Here is a 22,116-nt window from a genome sequence, read left to right as displayed (position 1 = left end):
AAAGGCTCCAAAAGGGTCCTTCACCACCCCCGGCCCTTGTCCTCCCAGCACGGCTTGTGCGTGGCTCAGAGGCCAGGGCAAAGCCCTCCACTGGCCTCCCTTCCACAGCTGGCTCCTGAGGGTGGCAAACATAACTTTTCAGCTCCCGAACTGTGTAATTGTTGGGACTGGCTGCTCCCTCCCCTCCTGAGCCTGGCTGCCTGTACTTGGAGGAGCCCTGTGTGTGCCTCTGCCAGAAGCAGGATCAGGACCACTCCTAACAGAGGCCCCAGGTCAAAGGCCCAGGCCCAGGGCCCGCTGCCATGGAGCTCTTGGCCAGAAAACTGCAGGGCCACTGAGCCAGCGCCTAAAGCCCGTGCCCTCTTGCACAGTAGTGGCCTAGGTTCTGTGACCTTCATGGCAGAGGGCCAATTCCCTGAGGGTGGGCCCTGGGCAGCAGGAGCACACCGCTGCTTAGGCACCACCCCATCTAGGGCACAGGCACACACCATTTCCCAGCAAGCTGGCTTTGGCCACAGGCTCCTTGGGTGGGGCCCAGGCAACGAGGGTGCAAAACACCCTGGCCAAGGGTGGGGCCAAACCACAGCCACTGCCCAGAGCAGGGACTCTTAGTCCAAGAAGCACTAGAGGTAGGAGTGACCAGCAGTGCCTGGCCAGCATGGTTGGGTGAACTCTGCTGGCAGGGAGGTGAGTATTACTGGGCCCTCTGTTGTCTTGTTCTCCAAGAACAATTGGAGAAATGGAGGCAGCACATACCACAGGTCACTGTAGCTTCAGAGAAGTTTGAATCTTCTTTTGCCCCTGGGTGGGAACATCCTTCTTCCTTCTTATAAGTGTGTTCTAAGCCTCCTTCTTTCCTCCTCCCTCCCACCCTGTGCTCTGTCCCATGCTTGGCTGGGGAGGCATGGACGCACACCTCCTGACCCAGCTAAGCAGGCCCCAGGTGAAACTAGGAGAGCTACGGAGATCAGGATTCCAGGGAATCTTTTGAAAGAGAAGTCGATGAGCACGAAGGAGGGCTGGGAGGGCTTGCTGGAGGAAGGTGAGATGTGGCCAGGGAGGTAGGGGCAGTCAGGGATGGCCACCAAGGATGCCTGGCCAAGCAAAGTCATGGGAAAGGTTGGAGGGCAGAAGGAAGAAGGCCCGAGCCAGACCTGAGGATGCCAGAGAGGCCCAGGTCAGCTCTGTTCAGCACTGAGGCTTCAGGGCCTTGGGTGAGCTTGCTGAGGAGCTGGAGAGGGGACAGTTGAGGAGCAGGCACGGCTGGTCCAGCAGCCTTTGTTCCAAGACAGTGGGAGGTGGTCAGGGGTCAGTTCCAAAGGCACACAGGGGCCTCGACTTTCTGCCAGTCTGCCTGGCATGATGCTGCTCAGCATTGGTCCGGAGTTCCAGCCCTAGGTTACGGCTGAGCAAAGGCCAGGCCTGTGTGCGCTGGAGCTGCATCATCCCTTTTTCACTGAGAGCCTGTTTCCTCATCTGGAAGCAGGGACACAGTTGGCCAACACATATGCTTCCCAAAGTTGTCAAGAGACCAGGTGAATGTTTTTTGTAAACTGGGAAGCCCCAGCAGAGATGCACCAACCGGGTTATTACCGCCGTGCTGGTTGCCATTATTTTCCAGGCCTTTGTTTCTCTGCCCAGCTAGCAACAAGGCAGGGGGAGGCTCCCAGCTAATCCAGACTTGAATCTCAGCTGTGGGTGGGAGCGCCCTGTCTGGAGGCTCCACAGACATCTGTGTAGGTGGGGAGCAGAGAAGATGGGGAGGGGGCAGGGCGGGGGAGATGGGGCCAGCAGAGATCTTCACCCAGATTTTTGATTCATAGAGCAAAAAGCCTTCTGTCTTCTTTTTTCATTCCTGAAAAGAAAGCTCTTTTCCTCCAAACGTAGTCTTCCAAGCAGACCCCCCCCCACCCCCAGCCCCATAGCTGGTCAGTAATTAGCCCCTAATGAGGACCAGGTGTCCTACCGACTTGAAAAACAAGGGACAGCCGGGCGCGGTGGCTCACACCTGTAATCCCAGCACTTTGGGAGGCTGAGGCAGGCAGATCACGAGGTCAGGAGTTCAAGACCAGCCTGGTCAACATGGTGAAACCCCACCTCTACTAAAAATACAAAAATTAGCCAGGCATGGTAGTGCACACCTGCAATCCCAGCTACTCAGGAGGCTGAGGCAGGAGAATCGCTTGAACCCGGGAGGCAGAGGTTGCAGTGAGCCGAGATCACGCCATTACACTCCAGCCTGGGCAACAGAGCGAGACTCTGTCTCAAAAAAAAAAAAAAAAACAAGGGACAAATTGTGGAATCAATGCCTTTACCGCCACTGAGGCCAGCCTAGCACAGCCTCCATCCCAGGCCTCCTAGGGCACCTGGATGGAAGCTCTTAGGTTTGCCAAAATCCCTACAGAACAGCAGCAATTGGTTTCTTAGTCAACTACAGCAGGCATTTATTGTACACCTACTGTATGCAGCAGCCTCTGGAGGAAAAAGTTCAAGCTTTACAACAAGGGAGGTGATATGTGTAAAGCGGTATATAAACCATGAATCACAGGGAATGTGCAGGATGACAGAGATGGAGGAGAAAGTATAAGCATTTATTGAGCACCTACTGTATGCCAGGCCCTGGGCTAGGGACTTGAGGTACATTAAAGCATTTAATCCTCATTAACCCAATTTTACAAATGAGGAAACTGCCACAGAGAGGTGAGGGGACTTGTTCAAGGTTTGACAACCAAGTAAGGGAGCTGGGATTTGAACCCAGGTCTCTCTGGTTTCAAGACCAATACTCATAACCCCCACATGGACCAGGCACCATCACACCTGAGCACTGCACTTAGGGTCAAAGACCTGGCCCCACCTCTCAGCAGCTATGTAGACTAGCTCCAGTCCCTTAATCTCTCTCAGCCTCAGTTTCTTCATCTGCAAAACAGGCCTCAGTTTCGTTGCAAAGTATGAAGTGCTGGGCTGTTACTGGTCAAAGGGAAGAGCTGGGAAGAGGGTGCAAGGTGGGGTTGGGCTGGAGATGGGCTGGAGCAGACAGATGGAGGGACCTGGATGGAGGAAGTAAACCAAGGCCCGGTAACATTGGGAATGGACAGAGAACACGCAGAGCCTCTAGGCACCGGAAGCTAAGTAACATTGCCCTTTCTCCTCCTGTTTGGGACTAGGCTGATGTTGCCGCCTGGAAGGGAGCCAGCAGAAGGGCCCCAGCCTGAAGCTGTTAGGTAGGAGCTAAATCCAGGGCCAGATTTCCAGGAGGCAGCCTCGGGAAGTTGAAACACCCGGATTCAGGGGTCAGGAGGCCTGGGCTTCTGGCACCAAACGGCCAGGGACCTATTTTCCACCTGGAGTCTTGTAAGAGCCACTTTCAGCTTGAGCTGCACTTTCATCCTCCATGAAATGGGGGAGGGGATGCTCCTTACCCACCTTGCAAGGTTATTTTGAGGCAAATGTCATGGCGGGACTGAGAATTCTTCTGCCCTGCGAGGAAATCCAGACATCTCTCCCTTACAGACAGGGAGACTGAGGTGAGGCCCTTCCAGGCAGAGAAGGTCACTGTTGCAGCCATGGGCAGTGCCCCACAGGACCTCGGGTGGTGCCTCTGGAGTCTGGAGAAGTTCCCAGGGGGCCTCCGAGGCAAAGCAGCCCAAAAGCCGCCTGTGAGGGTGGCTGGTGTCTGTCCTTCCTCCTAAGGCTGGAGTGTGCCTGTGGAGGGGTCTCCTGAACTCCCGCAAAGGCAGAAAGGAGGGAAGTAGGGGCTGGGACAGTTCATGCCTCCTCCCTGAGGGGGTCTCCCGGGCTCGGCTCTTGGGGCCAGAGTTCAGGGTGTCTGGGCCTCTCTATGACTTTGTTCTGAGTCTTTAGGGTGGGGCTGGGGTCTGGCCCAGCTGTAAGGGCCCCCTCACCCCTGCCCCAGAGAGGAACAGCCCTGCACGGGCCCTTTAAGAAGGTTGAGGGTGGGGGCAGGTGGGGGAGTCCAAGCCTGAAACCCGAGCGGGCGCGCGGGTCTGCGCGTGCCCCGCCCCTGGAGTTAAGTGCGCGGACACCCGGAGCCGGCCCGCGCCCAGGAGCAGAGCCGCGCTCGCTCCACTCAGCTCCCAGCTCCCAGGACTCCGCTGGCTCCTCGCAAGTCCCGCCGCCCAGCCCGCCGGGATGCAGTCCGGGCCGCGGCCCCCACTTCCAGCCCCCGGCCTGGCCTTGGCTTTGACCCTGACTATGTTGGCCAGACTTGCATCCGCGGGTGAGTGAGGGGCCTGAGACCCCGACCCAGCCTGGCGGAACTAGAGGGGTTCCTCCGGGAGGGAAAAGGGACAGGAGGAGCCAGAAGTGGCCCCCAGATCGGGAGTCAAGCAGGCTGCGCTTCTCCCACCACTGGCTGGGGTCGCCAGGGGTTCAGTCCTGGGGCGGACACGGGACCCCACTATCTCAGGTTATGGGGTTTCTAGCCAAGGCTGTCCAGTTAGGGGCGGGGGCAGGCGCCCCAGGCATGGATTGCCTAGGGCGTGGCTTTGCCCGTTTGGATTGTCTGAGACACCAGTGGGGCCACCCCAATGCTGGCCGGGCTTTGTTTGCCAGGCAAGTTTGGGGTGAGTATGTTGGGGTCCAAAGGGACCCAGCGACAGTGAGAAGTGGGTCCTCCAGCTTCAGATGCCCTGGGCCAGGAACGGGGAGTGCTACAAGGCGGGAAACGAGGAAGGAGCCACTCTGCCCTCCCCTGTGAGGAGCACCCCCACACCCCTCCAGCTGCCCCCCAGCTCTGCCCCTTCTCTCCTCCCCTTGCTTCCTTGCAGATCTGTCTATCTGCCACCTCCCCTCTTCATTCTCTCCTCTCCCTCCTGTTGGTGACAGGCAGGACCCCCCACCCACTACCCACTCAGCCTCCCAGAGGGAGAGCTGGTGCCCCTCAGCGGGGCTTGTCCTACAGATGGCTCTGGACTACCCCCTGCCACACGTCCTCATCCCAGCACTGATGCCTGACCCAGCAGAGGCTGAATGGAAGTTCGCTTTCCGAGAAGTGCTGGGATATATCCCCTCTCTGTCCCGATGCCAGAAACCCCAACATGACAGCATTCTTCCTTCAGCGAAGGCAGCTCTAGTTATGCCATAAGAACTGTGGCCTTAGGGCGCATCCATCATCACTACCCACGTGTGATTCAGTGCTTCAGCTACACCTTCGAGATCATTCCCAAGAGCAACATGGAGCAAAGGCAGGGCCTGAGCCTCCTTCACAAGGGCCCAGGCCACACCCTTCTCTCCTTCAGATGGAGAAGCCAGCTCTAAAAGAGGGCATCACATGGTTCCCAGAAGGGAAGTGAGTCAAGGGAGGACCCCCGCGGGGTGAATCAGGGCTGGATCCCCAGGCTCCCTGTTCCTGCAGGGACCAGATCCCCTAAGATCTCAGGGCCTGAGGGATGGGCTGGGCCGCCAGGGAGATGGGAAGGGAGCGTCCAAGGTGACCAGGGCGGTCAGCTCATCCAGGCCCCAGCCTCCAGCCTAGGAGGCATTCCAGTACCCCCACCTCCTTGGGCTTCAACTGAGAGCCATTCTCAAATACCTTCTTAGCCCTGACAGCATGCAGGCATGGTGCTAGGCTTCAGGGGCACAGGAAATTGAGAGGCTGAACTGAGACTCATTCAGGAGGCAGAAAGGCAAATTAAATCTCAAACAGCAAAAATCTGGATGAAAAGTACAGAGGGGAGAAAAGCAGGGCAAGCTAGGGCAGGACACAGGGTGGTCCTCAAACCAAGCCTTGGTGGATGGGAAGGGAGTCAGTCCTCCAGGCAGGGGCGCTGACTCAGAGGCACCAAGGTGGGCGTAAGCAGAGGGGTGTTGAGACAGGAAGGCCAGCAGCCTGGCTGGGAGGCATATTTCGAGCACATGCCAAGGAGAACCACTGGGCTGGGGCACGGAAGCCTTAAATGGCAAAATGAAGCCCATGGCCTTATGCCCTGTTGGCAAAGGAGATGCCACAAGGGTTTTAGGGCAAGAGAGCAGCATGGTGCTGTGGGGTTTTATAAAGTTACACCATCCCCTGCCTTTAGGAGGACTCGGAAATGAGGAGGGGGTGTGAGAGCTCCCGTCCAGCAACCCATCTCTGTCACCACTCCTGGTCCAGCTCCCTGCCCTGATTTCTGCAGTAGGGGCAGCCCCTGCCTGAGGAAGGCGTCCCTCCCACCCCTCCCGGATGCCCCTGGCTGCAAAGGCCCTCGTCCTCCCATATCTGAATGAGGCGTGTTGGGAGGCTCTCCCTCTACTCATCAACATTTGAGGCATCCGGGTCAGGGGGCCTGGCAGTCAGCACCCTAGAGGCCATCTGGGCCAATCTTCCACTTGTATAGAGAGGGAACTGAGGCCTCAGAGAGGAAGAAAAGTACTCTGAGTTCCACCAAGAACCCCAGCAGCCCAGGAAGAGCCCCCAGCCCTGCTTCGAGGGTGCTCCCAGCCTGCATCGGGGCCTAGGCTTGGGCCACTGAGACAGTGTGGGTGACAGATGTGGTGTCCAGCTCCTTCTGAGCTGTATGGGAGGCCCCAGCAGAGAGCCAGGCATTGGGGGAGATTGGATTTGAGCTGATACTGGAAGGACAGGCAGAGAAGGAAGGAGGTGACATTCTAGTCGGGGGGTCACAGTGAGCACAGGGCAGGCAGGGGTGGTGGCTCCCACACCTCTTCCCTGGCATCGCTGACTGAAAGGCAGAATGTGAGGGGTTGAAGTGGGACCCAGGTGGGGGAGTACCTGGCAGGGAGGGCTTGTGTGTTACCTGGGTGGGGACTCAGAACTGATGGGGTTATCTTAGTGAGCAGGGCCACAGGGACACCAGGTACAAGAAATTGAAGCAGGGTAGATCCTGCTGCCTCTGAGGATGGTTTGGGGGGACCGATGGTGCTCAGGACAGGCACTGAGCCTTGTGTGCACCTTGTGTGCCACCCCAGGCCTCCGGAGCAGGGCAGGGCCCAGGGGCTAGAGCCCTTGGCCCAGCCCACCCGGACTCGAGAAAAACTGTTCTAGAGCAAGTGTAACGGAGCCTCCCTCCCTACGCCTGCCCGCCCAGGCAGGACAAGAAGGGCCTTTTAGCGCTGCCCGCCTGGGGGGCCTGGGGTGGGCCATGCCAGGTGGGCCAGGCGGCTGTTGATGACGGCAGGAGAGGAGTGGGGTGCGTGTGGAGCTCGCGGAGGAAGTGTATAGGCTGTGTCTGGGAACTGGGCGTGCTGCCCAGGAGGGGCGGGCAGGGGAGGGGGAGTTGGAAATAGCCCTGACATCCACACTTACTGGCGCACACAGATGTGGGCACACACACTTGTACACGGCCACTCTCACAGACCTGGACGAGGTGGCCGGGACCAGGAGCCCCGGACAGAGGCTACTGCCTCTGTCTCCAAGTCCCCTATCTTAAAGACCTGGGCCAGTGGCGCTTGTGGGGAAGGAAGTGAGCACAGGATGGGGACAGGGGTGCCACCTGAGGTGTGTCTTCTATTCAAGGCCAGGGGCAAATGAACAAGGGGCCTGTGGGCCTGGGACTGAGGCCTGGTCCCTCCCTGGTCCCTCTGCTCCTTCACTGCCTTTCCCCCTGACTCCCACCCATCCAGTTCTCCTCTTGCCTCCAACATGCCCTCCGCCCCAGCATATGTCAGTTCAATAGAGCCTTCCAGAGTTAAGACTCTTCCTCCAGCTGCAGGCTTAGGGCAGGTTTCAGATTTACTGTATTACCATTCCTACTGAGTTTGTATGAGGAATTTTTGAATGAACTGAATTTGTGTGAACAATTTTGTACTTGGCTCCTCCGTGGAGCAAGCGTTCCTAGCTCTCTCCGCTTCTCAGGAGGGTCCATAACTCCAAACAGGAGAGGACAGAGCTGTCTTATTGCTGTGCTCTTACCTTCAGGGACACCCCATAGTGTGCACTAACCATGTTGTTAGTCCTGCAGCCCCACAGCAGCCCTGCCGGTCAGGAAACAGTCACTGCAGCCTCAACCTCCCAGGCTCAAGCGATCTCCCCACCTCAGCCTCCTGAGTAGCTGGGACTTCAAGCATGTGCCACCACACCAGGGTAATTATTTTTTGTAGAGACGAGGTCTCACTATGTTGCCCAGGCTGGTCTCGAACTCCTGGGCTCAAGCAAGCCTCCCACCTGGGACTCCCAAAGTGCTGGGATTACAGGTATGAACCACCATACCTGTCCAACATTCCTATTTTACAGATGAGGAAACTGAGGCTCAGAGAAGAGCAGGGACTGCCTCAGGTCTCTCTTTGGGCACACAGGCCGTGGTGTTCTCACTCACCCCAACAGCAGTGAGCTTCCCCACATCAGGCCAGGTGGACAGCCACCCACCAGTGGGCTCAGGCCCCAGCAGGGGAAAGAGAGAGGTCTGCAGGGACAGACAGCTCCCTGAGGACTCCAGATGTTTGTTCCTGTCTCCCCATCCCCCACCAGCCAGCGTTCTCTCCCTTTCCAAACCCTCCCCACTTTCTCACAGCCTAAGCAAATCCCCTTCAAAAAACCCTCTCCCCCCAAAGCTAGGGTTGCCAATGAAGCCACATTTGTCTCTGATGTAGGGTGATAGCTGTAGGGCTGCCGTCAAGGTGGCCTGGTGGCAGGGGTGGGCCCCATCAGGGACAGTGCCTATCCTGTTGAGCATTCCTGCCTCTCGCTCAGCTCCTTCCCACACCCAGGCCAGCTCCCAGCCTGTGGAGGAGCCCGCTGGCTCTGCCGGCCCTGGCACGCATTAGCCAGGCCTCCAGCCATCGCTCCTGCTTCAACATTTCAGTGTGTGGCATTCCCGCGGCCTAAGGTTGAGGTGTGTCAGTGACGCTGCCTTCCTTCCCGGAACTTACTGCAGAAACCCCTGACCCCAGACCAGCCCCCCATGGATCCTGGGGAAACCCGGGCTCAGACAGAGGAGCCTGCTTGTTCAGAGTCACACAGTGAGTCCTCAGCAGATTAGGGGGAGGGCTCCCTACTCTTTGGCCCTGGTTTGGGGGGTAGCTTCACCCTCAGGACCAGCAGCTCCCCGGGAGCACACATCCCACCTGCTTTGCTCAGGGGTCTCCCCCATTGTAGGGCTCACAGGCGGCCCCCAGAGGGGTGTAGAGATCACTGAGCCAACCAGGGATTTTCCAACTGCACTCCAGCGCACCCCAGGGCTTTCCAGCTGAACCGGCCTGGAGGCAGCTGAGCTTGGGAATATGGGATGCCTGCCCCACCCCAATTCATGCAGAGCCGCTCCACAAACCTGTTTATAGATTGGGTTCCATGAAGATTGGTACTAAGGGCCCTTGGAAGATGTCCTTCCCCAAGTCTGGGAGCCTGGAGGCCGGGAGCAGAAGGCGGTCCCAGCTTCCTCACAGCAGGCCTGGGGCTGTGTGGCCTCTCCTGCCCCAGCTTCCCACTCCTGCCCACTGCCTGCTGGCCCTTACTCCACACTGGCTGAGTGTCCCTTATCCGAAATGTTGGGGACCTGAAGTGTTTCAGATTTCGGAATTTTTTGGCTTTTGGAATATTTGTTATATATAGTGAGATATTTTGAAGATGGGACCCAAGTCTAAACATGAAATTGATTTATGTTTCATATACACCTTATACACATAGGCTGAAGGTAACATTATAGATTTTTTTAAAGAATTTTGTGCCTGAGAGAAATTTATGTTAAGTTCTTATGCGTGGAGGCCAGGCGCGGTGGCTCACGCCTGTAATCCCAGCACTTTGGGAGGCTGAGGCAGGCAGGTCACCTGAGCTCAGGAGTTCGAGACCACCCTGGCCAACATGGTGAAACCCTGTCTCTACTAAAAGTACAAAAATTAGCTGGGCGTGCTGGCGACACCTGTAATCCCAGCTACTCAGGATACTGAGGCATGAGAATCGCTTGAACCTGGGAGGCAGATGTTGCAGTGAGCTAAGATCGCATCACTGCACTCCAGGCTGGGTGACAGAGTGAGTGAGGGTTCATCTAAAAAAAAAAAAAAAGTTCTTATGTGTGAGATTTTCCACTGGTGGTATCCTATTGGCACTCAAAAAATTTTGGATTTAGGGGCATTTGGATTTTGAATTTTCAGATTAGGGATGCTCAACTGTGCTGTGCTATGTCCTTCTCTCCCCAAATATATCATCCTCCCTGGTCAAGGTGATCCTGTGTCCCACGGACTGGCTGATCAGATAGAACTAGGCCATCAGATAATAATCCACAACCGCTGGCACCTTTCCACTTCTGCTCAAGCTGCTCCATGCAACAGGCCTTCCCTTTTCCCCCATCCTCCAAGGCTCAGCTCCAGTATCGCCACCCCCAGGAGCCTGTTCTAACCACAGATTGCTCTGAGACCCATGACCTGGATGGCCCCTCTCCTGGGGCCCTGCCCTCCATCTCTGTGGGGTTACAGGCCTTTCTTCCCCTACCCTCACCTGGCCTCTGTCCCCGGTTCATGACCTTCTTCAGCCTGACACCCAGTAAGTGCACATGCGTGTGTGTGCACACACACACTCACACACACACATACACATTCACACACACACATACATACACTCACACATACACACTCACAGACACGCAGTGTTGCTCAGTAGGCAAGGAGAGTGTCCTGCCCCGAGCCAGCAGCCCCAGAGAAAACCCCCAAAATCAGGACACAGTGCCTCGTTCCCCCGCCAGGGCAGGCCCTCTGGCCTGGGCCAGTCCACTCTCTGGGGAGACAGAGGGGGCTGGGGAGAGGAGACGAACTTCCGTTCCCACCTAAGAGCAGCCCCTTCCCCCACCCACATTTCAGGAAGGGGCAGCTATAAATACCAGTGGGACCAGGACACTGATTCCCACGACACCCGCTTCTCCCTGCCCCTTCCCTGTGCACAGTTGCTGGGGCCAGACCAGCTCTCCTGCAGCTAGAGTCCAGCCAGGCAGGCCTGAGGCCTAGCCACACACACACACACACACACACACACACACACACACACACACAGACACAGACACAGACATACGCACACAGGCACACACAGACATAGATACACACAGACATACAGACACAGACACATGCACACAGACACACATACGCACACACACATGCACACAGACATACACACAGGCACAGGCACACACATATGCACACAGACACATACACACACAGACACAGATACACACACACACTCTTACTTCCCACCCTGGTCAAGGAGGAGCAAATCACCCTTTTTGGGAGTCTGCGAGCAGCTGAGAGGGAGCCCCTCCCCTGCCCCTCAGCCCTGACCCAGGCCCCATCTCTCCCTCCTCTGAGTGCTGAGCTGTGGGAACCCACACAGGGAAGCAGGAGGCCAGGCACATGGTGGTGAAACACGGCATTAGAGAGCTCAGGTTGAATTCCAGCCCTGACACTCTATGCATGACCTTGGGCAAGTGACTCTGTCTTTCTGAGCCTCAGTTTTCTCCTCTCTAAAATGGGGGTAAATAATTCCAACCTCTTACGTGTTGTAAGGATTAAGCAAGACACTTTGCCTGGAATCAATGCTCGGTGGACATCTGCTCCTGAAGCTGCAGTCACTCTGCTATTAGCATCTTCTTCCCAGGGTGGAGTGGCCCGGCAACATGGGGACTTCTGCTTAGGAGTGTTTAAGGAAGATTCCGAGGCAAAGGCCTAGAGGAGGTGGCCCCGTGAGTCCGTGTGGGACCAAGTGACATGGAAAAGGAGAGGTGGGCTCTGGAGAGGGTATCAGCCAGCGGCTGCCTGCCAGCCCAGGACCCTTCAGAAGGTGGGAGGGGGTGGGGGTCTGCATCTGTCTGGCTAACTGGGCTGAGGCCCACACCCCTCTCTCAGTGCTAGAAGAAGTGGGGACAGCCCCTGCCTGGCCCTCCCCAGGGCCTGTTTCTCCCAAGCCTAACAGCCCCTAGGATGGAGCTCACTGGGCCGGGGCACAGCAGGAACCCCCTGTCCCCAGAGCAGGTGGGTGAGGAGAAGAGAATGAGCAGGCCCCAAGACCTTTTATGGGACGAGGGACCCTAGAAGCCTGTCTTTTCCCTGCTCTCTACCAACCCCTCGCGAGTCCCTCTCTGGAGGTGGGGGCTGGAGGCCAGGGCCCAGGGACTTGGGACAGCTCACCTGCCAGAGTCACCATGGGGCTGTTACCACCACTCATGATATAAGCAGTGGTGGCTGCATCACGAGGAGCAGAAATCCGGACTGAGGGAGGGGACAGCCCTCTCCGCTCTGGGCTGCTAGGACCCCTCAGGGGTATGGGGGTATGTGAGCTCAGAGTAGGGGGAGGTGTGGGGAGGTGACTGAGGTGACTGCAGAGTGGGGTGCACAGCTCGGGGCAGGGACACTGGAGGGACCCCGGACAAGGGCAGGCCTGTGCCTGAGCCCTCAGGGCAAGATCCCATTGTGCAGGCCACCACTGCCTTCACTCACGTAGAGGTGACTCTTCTCCACAGACCCCTGGACAGGGCCCGGCCAGGCCCCTCACCCACATGTTTTAATGGAATCCAGGTGGCTGCCCCTGGCCGAGGTTCCATCTCTGGGCATCTGGGGCCCGTGTGCTTCTGGCCATCCACCTGGAGCCTGGCTGAGCCCCTCCAGGGGTGGGTACTCAGACAGGGGCTGTCCCTCCAACCGTGGACAGCCCTGGGGCCAGCGAGATATTGTAGAGACCTGAGCCAGCTGGCTGATGGTGCCACAGCTCTTGGGCTACCTGGCCCTGCTGTGTGGCCTTGGGGAGACCCCTGGCCCTATCTGGGCCTCTGGGTGGAATCTTCAGTCTCCTAGGTCAGCTCTAAATTCTGAGCTTGAGCCTCTTGGGAACAGGACAGGGGCCTCTGCCTCTATCTAGAGAGAGCCAGCTGCTTGTCCTGGGCCAAGCAGCAAGGCAGGCTAGGCCTGGAATGGGACTGAGAAGCAGCCCAGCCTGCCAGGACTCCCTGGCATTGGAAAGCCACTTTCCTAAGTTGGCATGGAGCCCTGGGGCTCCCCCCGGGATGAGAGCAGCGGCTCCTCTCCACCCCCGGTTCCCATCTTCCACCCCCTGGCCCCAGCCCCGCCCTGCCAAAAATAAACCCAGACCACCCCATCTTGTACCAGCCAGACACACCCAGCCCCTCCAGAGCCAATTGAGTCACCACTCAGAGCTACTCCTTTTTTAACTGTCTGAGTCACTGCTTGTGGCTCCATGACACATGCCCCAGGCTACGGTTACCCCACAGCCCCCTACAAGCGCAGCCAAGGGAGGGATCTGTGTAGAGGCTGGCAGCAGGTGTGAGTCCAGGCCATAGCCTTAGCTTGTGAGCCCTCCAGGCCTAGGGAACTCACTCCATGGCAAGCCAGAGACCAGACCTGTCCCTCAAGGTCCTGGCCGTGCCCAAGACAGCCCTTGGGGATCTTGGTGGCAAGGTCAATCTGGGCTCTGCCCCACAACATTGAGTTGCCTCCAATAGGCCTTGGGCCTTCCCTGCGGAGACTGCCGGGAACAGAGGGTCTCCAGCCCCTAGACCCTGGAGGCTGGGGGTGGGCGAGGCCACAGAGACACCTGCTTCCTCCCTCCTGACCGGCTCCACCCGGACTCTGACCACGCTGCCTGGAGCACCATGAAGACTTTCTATGGGACGGAAGCCACACTTCAGTCTCCCCTCACGGCTTCTGTCTGCCCCTGCGCAGGGTCAACCGGGCTGCACAGCACCCCCGATCTCTCAGTCCATCCCCCCATCCCGCTCTCTCCATCTCTCTGTCCTTTCCCACCCCTGGCTGTGGTTCTTCCATCTCTTTCTGTCTGTCTTTCCTACCCTGTCTCTCTGTCTGTCTGCCCATCTCTCCAGTCCTTCTCTGTTCTCCTTCCCTTCTCCTTTACCGGGTTCCACGGCAGTCAGAAGTGCTCCCTGCCGCCAGCACCCCACCCGTCCCCAGGGCCCTCTCTGCCTTCTCAGTAGACATAACAGACCCTCACCTCCTCCCATTCCCACAAGGGAATCTGCGCCCCAGGGACCAATCCTGAGAAATGTTCCGCCCCCCTCACCAGGTCCTCCCCTGCCCCAAAGTGCAGGCTACATCCTGTCCCAGGGAGTGTCAGGATCCCACAGGCACTTCCCTGGGGGTTGACAAAGGCGGGCAGGGGGGCCTGGGAATGGCCCCACCTCCCAGTCCATGCTAGAGCAGGGTCCTGTAAGCCTCAAACCCCATCCGTCTTCTGTCTGTGGCTGTGGCCTCCGGCTATAAATAGGGGCTCGGATTCTATTTTCTTTAAAAACAAGCACCAGACTCTGTCACCACAGGCTCAGAAAAGCAGTCTCTGGCTCTGGCAGTCCCTCGAGCCCTCCCAGGCCATAGTGTCCAGTCCCCTGCCTCTGAGCCCTGGGGCCCTGGAGGGCAGAGGAGGCCTGGAAAGGAGACTGGAGGTAAGACAAGGTGGGGAGGGCTGGGGCGAGCTCCCAGAGGCAACCCCTCCCACTGGGCCCATGGCCCTCATGCCCTGGTGGGCCCCTCCCTCCTTTCCTCCCACCTCCTGTCCCCAAGCAAGGTCAGTCTTGTCCCCAAGGCTCACAGTGTAAATGGAGAGAGGTGACAACAGCACAGCCCCCTGGGCCGCAGCGAGTGTCCTTGCACCCCAAGGACACAGAAGGTGCTTTGGGCTTTTTTCCTGAAAGAGCATGAGGACATTTCACAGGCGGACAGAAGAGAAGAGCTGGCCCAGCAGCTGGCCCAGCAGCAGGCCCAGCCTGAGCGAAGGCAGCAGGTCGGCCCTGCTAGGTGTGCACGGAGTCAGTGCAGTCGAGTGAGACAGAGGCGTGGAGTGTCCTTGGAAGAGAGCAGGAGACCCTGCAGGCAGAGTCGAGGGCACCCTGGCCTTCAGTGCCACCCGGGGGTGGGGGCCTGACCCTGGGGCAGTGGGAGCCACCAAAGGCAAGGGAGGCTGAGGGAGCGGCTTTCAGTTTGGGTTAACTGGGGCTGCTATTAGCAAAGGGAGTCAGGAGATTGATTAAGCCAGACCAAGGATGGTGGCCAGCCGCCTTATGGATGGACCAGGGAGCAAGAGAGGGAGATGAAGTTGAAGGAGAATTTGGGGACTGGATGGATGGAACCTGAGTATTAATCAGCAGTGGCCGTGGGGAGGGAGGAGGAGGAGAGTTCAGCACGACCCTCAGATGTCTACTCGGCAACAGGTGGACAGTCGGGCCTTCACGGGGCTGGCGAGCCGGCTGTAGGGGAGAGGACACTGAGTCCTCCTTGCTTTGGGTGGGGTTGGGCTTGGGGGTTCCTGCGGGTGTTCCTGCCATGGACATCTGAGGGACACTGGCAGTGGGCCTGGAGCCCTGGAGAGTTGGTGCCAGTGAGAGAGACGTGGTGCATTAGCAGAGGCTGGGCCTGAGGCTGGGAGAGAAAAGGAGGGCCAGAGGGAGTGTGGTGGCAGTGGGCACAGCTCCAGGGGGGCCCACAGGCTGCAGGCTTCCAGGCAGTTGGCAGGTGGGGGTGCTAGGCAGGAACCTATTCCAGGAGGAGCCAGGCCTGCCCAGGAAGAGAGGTCTCAGTCTCGGGATCTCTGATGGGCCTGGGTAGCCCAGAGGTTCACTAGCAAGGACACTGAGGTTTCCTGGTGCACCCCCCGGCAACGCCCTCCCACTGGAGCACCACCAGTGCCGGGGCTTGCTGTGGTGGGACAGCTCTGCCTGATAGAAAACCCCTCACGCGGGCCAAATGCCACATTTGATCCTTTCATTCTCTTAGATGCTGACGTCACCTCCCTCATTACAGGTCCATGGGCCTCCTGGCTGCACAGACGCCCTGGGCAGGAGATGTGGGCCCTGGTCCTGTCCTCAAGAGCTTCCAGTCTGGCCAGACCTGTGGCCATTTAGGTCAGAGGTGGCTCTACTGTACCCACGGTAGTGGCCACACCTCTTGCCAGTCTGCTGGGCTGGTCAGAGGCCAGATGTGTGTCAGTCCCTCTATCCAGGTCCCCTTTTACAGATGGGGACACTGAGGCCAGGGAAAGCATGGAAGCACATGGCTCTGAGCCCTGTGTGTGTGCTGGGGGTGTGAGCCCTGACCCAGGCATCTGCCCTGGACGTGGACTTCTGTCTGTGGGGTGAGCCCAACCTCTGCCCTGTATTCAGATGGGGGAACTGAGGAGGAGGCACACAAGCCACTGTGCACAAGTTGTGCCACCAGATTTCAGGTCCAGGCAGCCGTCCAGACCCACAGTCACCGTTTACTCTGTTCTTCCCCCATCCCAACTCACACACTCACTATCTCCAGACCCAGCCTGCCAGGCTGGGGAAGCCCCGAGACGCCGCCCCGACAGCCCTGTCTTCAGCAGTTTCTGCTGCCAGAGCCGAGGGGAACTCAGAGATGAGCCATGGGCTGCCTGGTCCTGGACACTGCCCAGGAGAGAGCCTGGCCCTCAGCCTCCTGGGGGCAGCTCCCACCCAGACCCCTGTCTCTCCACCCTCCTCCCAGACCTCCAAGTCCCCAGTGGGCAGGGCTGGCACTTATCACTGGCTTCTGGACCTAGTCATCCCCCGCCAGCCCCTGCAGAAGGGCCCTCCCTATTCGGCCAGCCCCAGAGCCAGAGAGGCGCGGCTGCCAAACCGCCCAAGGAGAGCAGATGCTTCCCTCCCCTCCTTGCTGTCCCCCCCTCCTCGCTGCCCCCTCCACCCGGCCCTGACAGAAGAGTCCCAGGGGACAAGAAGGGAAAGAGTGTGTGTTCCCCAGGATGGGGTCCAGCTCTCACACCCTCCTCCCACTGGGGCCATTGGCAGATGCTCCACTTCCGATTCACAGGCAGCAAGCAAACCCACCACGCCTCTCTGGGTGCACACACGGTGCATGTGCCCTGCTGACACCCACAGCCCCTAGCTCTGGAGCCACACCCACAGGAGGTTAAGTCCCAGCTCTGCCGCTGCTCCACAGGCTAGCACGGAGGACTGCCCTCTCTGAGCCTCAGTTTCCTCACCTGTAACATGGGAGATGCCTCCCAGGAGCCCTGCTAGGGCTGGGGGGCTGTGCAGGCCCAGTGCCAAGTGAGGGTCCTTCACTCTTCTCTTCCCTGCCAGAAACCCTACCCCAGCCTGGGTCCACTGAGGTGAGGGTCCCAGGTCCTCTAGGGCCAGGAAAGTGGGGGAAAGGAGGGTACGGATGGAGCCTGGAAACCCACCCATCTCCCTGTACAAGAGGGAAAATTATAAGGCAGGGAAAAGCCTCTTGGAACCGCTCCCCACCGCAGCCACCCCACCCTCCTCGCCTGAGGCCTGGGGAGTAGCAAGGCTTCCACAAAGACACCATTGAGGCCCCGCTTCCTCCTCCCCCGGCCCAGCCCTCCCGCCTGGGTGGACTCTGGGCTGCTTCTTCCCTCAAAACCTCTCATTTCCCCTCCTGCTTCCTCTGTGCTCCACAAGGCCCCAGGGTTGGGACATGTGGCTGGGAGCCCAGGGCGCAGCCCCTATCAGCCTCTGTGGACCAAGCTCAGCTTCTCCCACCCCACCTGCCCCTGCTTCCACTCATCTTCCAGACGGGTTCCCTCAAATGGAAATGTTCCCCAGCACATGCCCCTCTACGTGGGTGACTCAAAGCGTTTGGTTAGAGGATGGTAGCTGAGGCCAGTGACCAGGGTCAGGGCCCAGCCAATAGCTGAGGAAACTGTTTTCCTCCCTGGCCCCCTTGGCCTTGCAAGGGACCAGAAAGGCAACTAAACAGAAGGTCAGCTGACCTGAGTGTGCGTCTCTTGGCTCAAGAGTTTTTGGTGCTGCCCTGACCCCGACAGAGGTCTCTGCAGCATTTAGACGTGGAGGCAGTCACCTGAGCAGGTGCCTAGCACTCCAGCACCCCACTGGGATAAAGCAGTGTCTCCTGAGAGGATGGCTGCTGTTGTAAGCTCCATGGGATTTGGAACTAACCTACTGTTGTCCGCATTTCGGTAGCTCGGACAGGAGAGGAGCAGGCAGTCCTTGGGCCACGGGGATGGCCCTGGGTGGTGGAATCCCAGTCTGGAAGCAGCCAGGAAGAGTGGCTAAAGAGCAGTGAGCCCTGAGGGGTCTGCAGGTGTGTGAGCGTCTCCCAGGCAGCCCACCCTGGCCAGTGATGAGCCATCTAGGCCTGGGCCCTGGTGACCCCAGTGTCATCACTGGGCAGGTCGCTCCCCTTAGTCTGACCTTAAGTCTCCCCTGTAACCTACCTCCTTGTTACCCTCAGAGTAACAGGGTTGGGGGAAGGTGATAGCTCAGTGTGGGTGGCTGAGCCTTGGGGGTTCTGCTGGGAGGAGGTTTGAGAGGGGCCCACCCCTGAGTAGGCACACCAGACAGCTTCTCCCTTGCCTGAGGAGCCCAGGGAGACCAATGTGCTGGGGAGGGGACCCCCAGTTATGGCTCAGTATCCAGGGCCCACAGTGGGGCCAGACCAGGGACCCAGCGCACCCCTTCCTCGCCTGCCTTGCCGCCACACATGTGTGTGCATGTGACACTGACCCACACTCCCGCACACACTCACCCATGCCCTGCCTGCTGGGTTGGAAGTAGATTGCTGTCGGAAGTAAAATCGGGGAGTCCCTTGGAGGTGCAAGGGGAGGGGAGGGGAACTGACCTGAGGTCTAGAGGGCCAGGTGACCTCAGGGAGGGTCCGCTGCTGGGGAAGCGCACCTGGCCCGTCCATGCTCTCACACAGCCGGCATTCAGCCCCCAGGTGGGCCATGACCCCACCCCTGCCCTGCCACATACACACCCATGAGGGGAGACAGAGAGCCCTTCATCCCGGCCTTGGCCCTCCCAGATCACCCCATCCCACAGCCCCCTCAGACTCCCTCACCCCTGCCTGCCCAGACCTGGAGCCAGGATCTCCCCCCGTGGTGCCAAACCCTGAGGGGCGATGATGGAGAAGTCTGGCTTCATCTTGGAGCAGGGCCCTCCCTCCCCAGCAGGCTGGCTGGGCGTCCCCTCCTCACTCCTGTGCACAGCAGCAGGCTTGCTGCCAACATCCCGCCTTCTCTGTCTCCCTCGAGTTTTCCTCCTCCATCCCCTTCCTCGGGCCTTGGTCTGTATGTGAATCCAGTCTTTATGGAGGAGGGCATCTTGATTTCTCCTTCTCAGTTTTAATAACTTTCTCCCATGTTAGCTGTCTTCTTCCATTCCCATCACTGTATTGCTGTATTTGTGATTGAGTGAATGAATGAATGGGTCTCCGTTACGCATTCCACCTCTCACCTCCTGCTCTGTCTCTGTGGCACTGGGTGTCCCTCCCCCACATACAGATGTCCAGGTCTCCTGCCCTCACCCTCAACTACGGGCCCAGGCACTCCCCACGGGCCAGCAGCTCCGGGCTCCCAGAATTTCTCCCTTATAAAGTCAGGCGGCAGCAGACACCCAGGAATGCTGCTGCTCCCATGACGCAGACTGGCTGTGGGGCTGCCCCCAGGCAACCAGGAACATGGCGGGAGTGGGGCACACAGGGATCCATTGCCAGAGAGTGGGGTACAGTGGGGGTGCCTGGGTGGGTAGGGCTCACACGGGTGGTGCTGGGACCTGCTGGATCTCTTTCTGCTTCTCTTCGTCAAATCGCTTCTCCTCTGGAGCCTCAGTTTGTCTGTCTGGAAGGTGGAAGCTGAGTGCCCTGCAGCAGGCTTGAGCTACAGAGAATGCTGACGCTGTGGGACTCAGCACCCATGGAGGGTGGGGCCCCGGGCTGGGGCCCTCCAGACTGTCCTAGAGCAAAGGGTGATATGCCCAGGGACAGCCAGGATGGGGCAGAGGGAAGAGGGAGCCAAAGAGCTAGGGGGAGACCAGGGGGAGCAGAGGCAGAGCCTGGCAGCAGGGATGGCCGGAGGCGAAGGAGAGATGGGGCAGATACAGGGACACAGGCAGCCTTCTGAGGACTGTGAAGGAACAGAGCCCACAGCAGCCCTCAGCCTGGAAGAGGCATCTGTGCCTGAGACCCGGCCCTGGCCTGGCTGGGGAAGGTGGGGCCCTGGCCAGGGGAGGCGGGCCCGATGGGCAGAGATGTTCCCCTCACAGCGACCCCTTGTCCCCAGAGCCTGATGTCAGACAGAGGGCTGGGTGTCAGGCTGGAAGCCTCAGGGGCCCATCCACACTCCTCCTAGCAGTGCCTCCGGGGAGCCCGGAGATGCCAGCGCAGCCCTTGCCCTGACAGAGGGGGCTTGCTGGGGACCTTGACCGAGGTTTCCTCTAGCCCCTGAGAAGGGACTTGGCAGAGAAGGAAACAGGCTTTTTCTGTGCCCCCAGGCCTAGGTCTCAGGAAGAAGGATGGAGCCACCCCACCCTCAGGCCCAGACAGCAGTGCCCTGTTTATGGGGAGGAAGGGTGGGAAGCCTGAGGACGTACCCACCTTTAGCAAACCTCTCTATGGGCGCTGAGCAGGAGGGGCAGGAACCCTCCAAGAACACACAGCCCCTTTCATGGAGCCAGGCCCAGCCAAGTAATGGCAGGCGGGCACCGAAGGGCAGGACAGGCCCGGGCACAATCATTGCTCTGTCCTGGCAGCTCCCGGCCCACACACGCACACACACACACAAACACACAGCCTTACGCAAACCCAAAGCACACCCCCAGCAGCCACCCACATGCTTAAGCACACATAAATACACATCTATTAATATACAGCCCTGGACGCTCACCGACGCACCTTCCAGAGAGAGAAACCCATACACGCAGCACTCTTCCTGCCCCTCCCACGGGCCCCCAGACCTGTGGGGCATCCTGCTCCTCTCATGCCCAAGGCTTGGCACCTCCAGGCACCCCATGCCATTAACCTTCCCCACATCCATATGGACAGCAAACTCCTAGATCAGGGAGAGACCCCCAAGACTAATCCCCACAGTCAGGAGGGGGAAGGGGTGGGAGGGACTGTGCCCATTTTACAGAATGGTGACACTGAGGCCTGAAGTGGGCCCCTTCTCCTGGCTCAGAGGGCAGCCCACGGGGCTGCTACAGGTTTGGTCTGCTGTTTTGATGAATCATGGGTCCTTTTGACCCAGGAGAATCAACGGCAGGTCTGATCTAGCCTGTGCCAATGTCTCCCCACAACCTCCTCCATCCCCCCCCGCCCCAGTCACGCAGCCGAGCCTAGCTTGACCCATTCTATTTTTCCCTCTACTTCTCTTCCTTCAGGTTAGCCAGAGGCTTTAGCGGGTGATGGAGCAGAAACCCTCCTAGCCCCACCCAAAGGGGACCTGTGTACTTCCTGCCAATCTCACTCGGCCTTGCTGCTGTCCTCTGAGACTGCCTATTCCTCCCTCTCTGTGACTGTACACCACCGTCACCTCCTCCAGGAAGTCCTCTGGATTGACTCCTAGCTTATTACATCTTAATTCTGCACACCCTCTCCATTTGAAGCCCCTCTTCAACTGCCCCCCCACCACCTCCAGGACAGGGATTCTGAGTTCTTGCAACTGAAGCCCCTCAGAGAGTGTAAGAGGGGCAGAAAAAAGGAGACCAGGAGGTGGAGGGAGTGGCGCTGTCAGAGTTTCCAAAGCCCTGGCCAGCAAGGCCTCAGAGGCCTCTGTTGGGATGGGGGGCTGCCTGGCCACGCGCTCCAGCAGCACAAGACAGCCTGTGTGAGCCCCTCCCGCTCAGCCCCACAGGAAGCAGCAGGGCCCAGCCCCTCAATGGACCCATTCAGACCCCAGCGCTCTGGAAAGTACCTCTACTTCCTGCCACCCTCCCACTCTGGCCAAACAGGCTCTACTCTCCTCTGCTGGGAGGGGGCTGCAGGCAGGTGGTTCAGTGGTTAGGGCCAACCATCTAGTTCAGTTCCTGCCTGGCCCAGAGCCCTGATGTTGACCATGACTTGGCGGGTCTACATATACCTTTAGTGCAAGGGTGGGTAGGGGCAGGGACATGTGCCCCCTTCTCTGTGGGTGCTGGATAGGTAAATGTTTAGCAATGGGCTTTCTTGGGGAGGGGGACCCCTGATTTGCAGTATTTGCCTCTTTTCCTGGTATAAATGTTCTCACTGTGGGCAGTATCACCTGGCTCTCAAAATTCCTGAAAATTCAACAGTAGACTCCTGGCAGCTGCTGTCAGCCGCTCCAGCGGGTGACGGTGGTGGCTCCATCCTGCAGGGCCATGTGCCCCCACCCCTTGTGCTATGGCCTCCCTCACTTTAGTGTGCTGTGTTTTGCTCTTAGGAATCAATGTCTTTGCAGATAAGGCACCCCGGTAGGTGGCC

General features: G+C 58.8%; 1 protein-coding gene across 1 annotated transcript in view; it reads left to right on the top strand.

The window, feature by feature from the left end:
• The first annotated feature begins 4,016 nt into the window (after positions 1 to 4,016).
• The window catches only part of CSPG4 (chondroitin sulfate proteoglycan 4), a 38,328-nt gene continuing 20,228 nt past the window's right edge, over positions 4,017 to 22,116 (top strand). Inside the window, exon 1 of the mRNA XM_031002359.3 lies at positions 4,017 to 4,237. Coding sequence (XP_030858219.3) covers positions 4,150 to 4,237 — 88 coding nt within the window. The 5' untranslated portion in view covers positions 4,017 to 4,149. The remainder of the gene's footprint in view (positions 4,238 to 22,116) is intronic.

The sequence above is a fragment of the Gorilla gorilla genome, chromosome 16 (genome assembly GCF_029281585.2).
Source record: "Gorilla gorilla gorilla isolate KB3781 chromosome 16, NHGRI_mGorGor1-v2.1_pri, whole genome shotgun sequence".
In the NCBI taxonomy this organism is placed as follows: Eukaryota; Metazoa; Chordata; class Mammalia; order Primates; family Hominidae; genus Gorilla; species Gorilla gorilla.
This window is presented reverse-complemented; position numbering and strand designations above follow the sequence as displayed.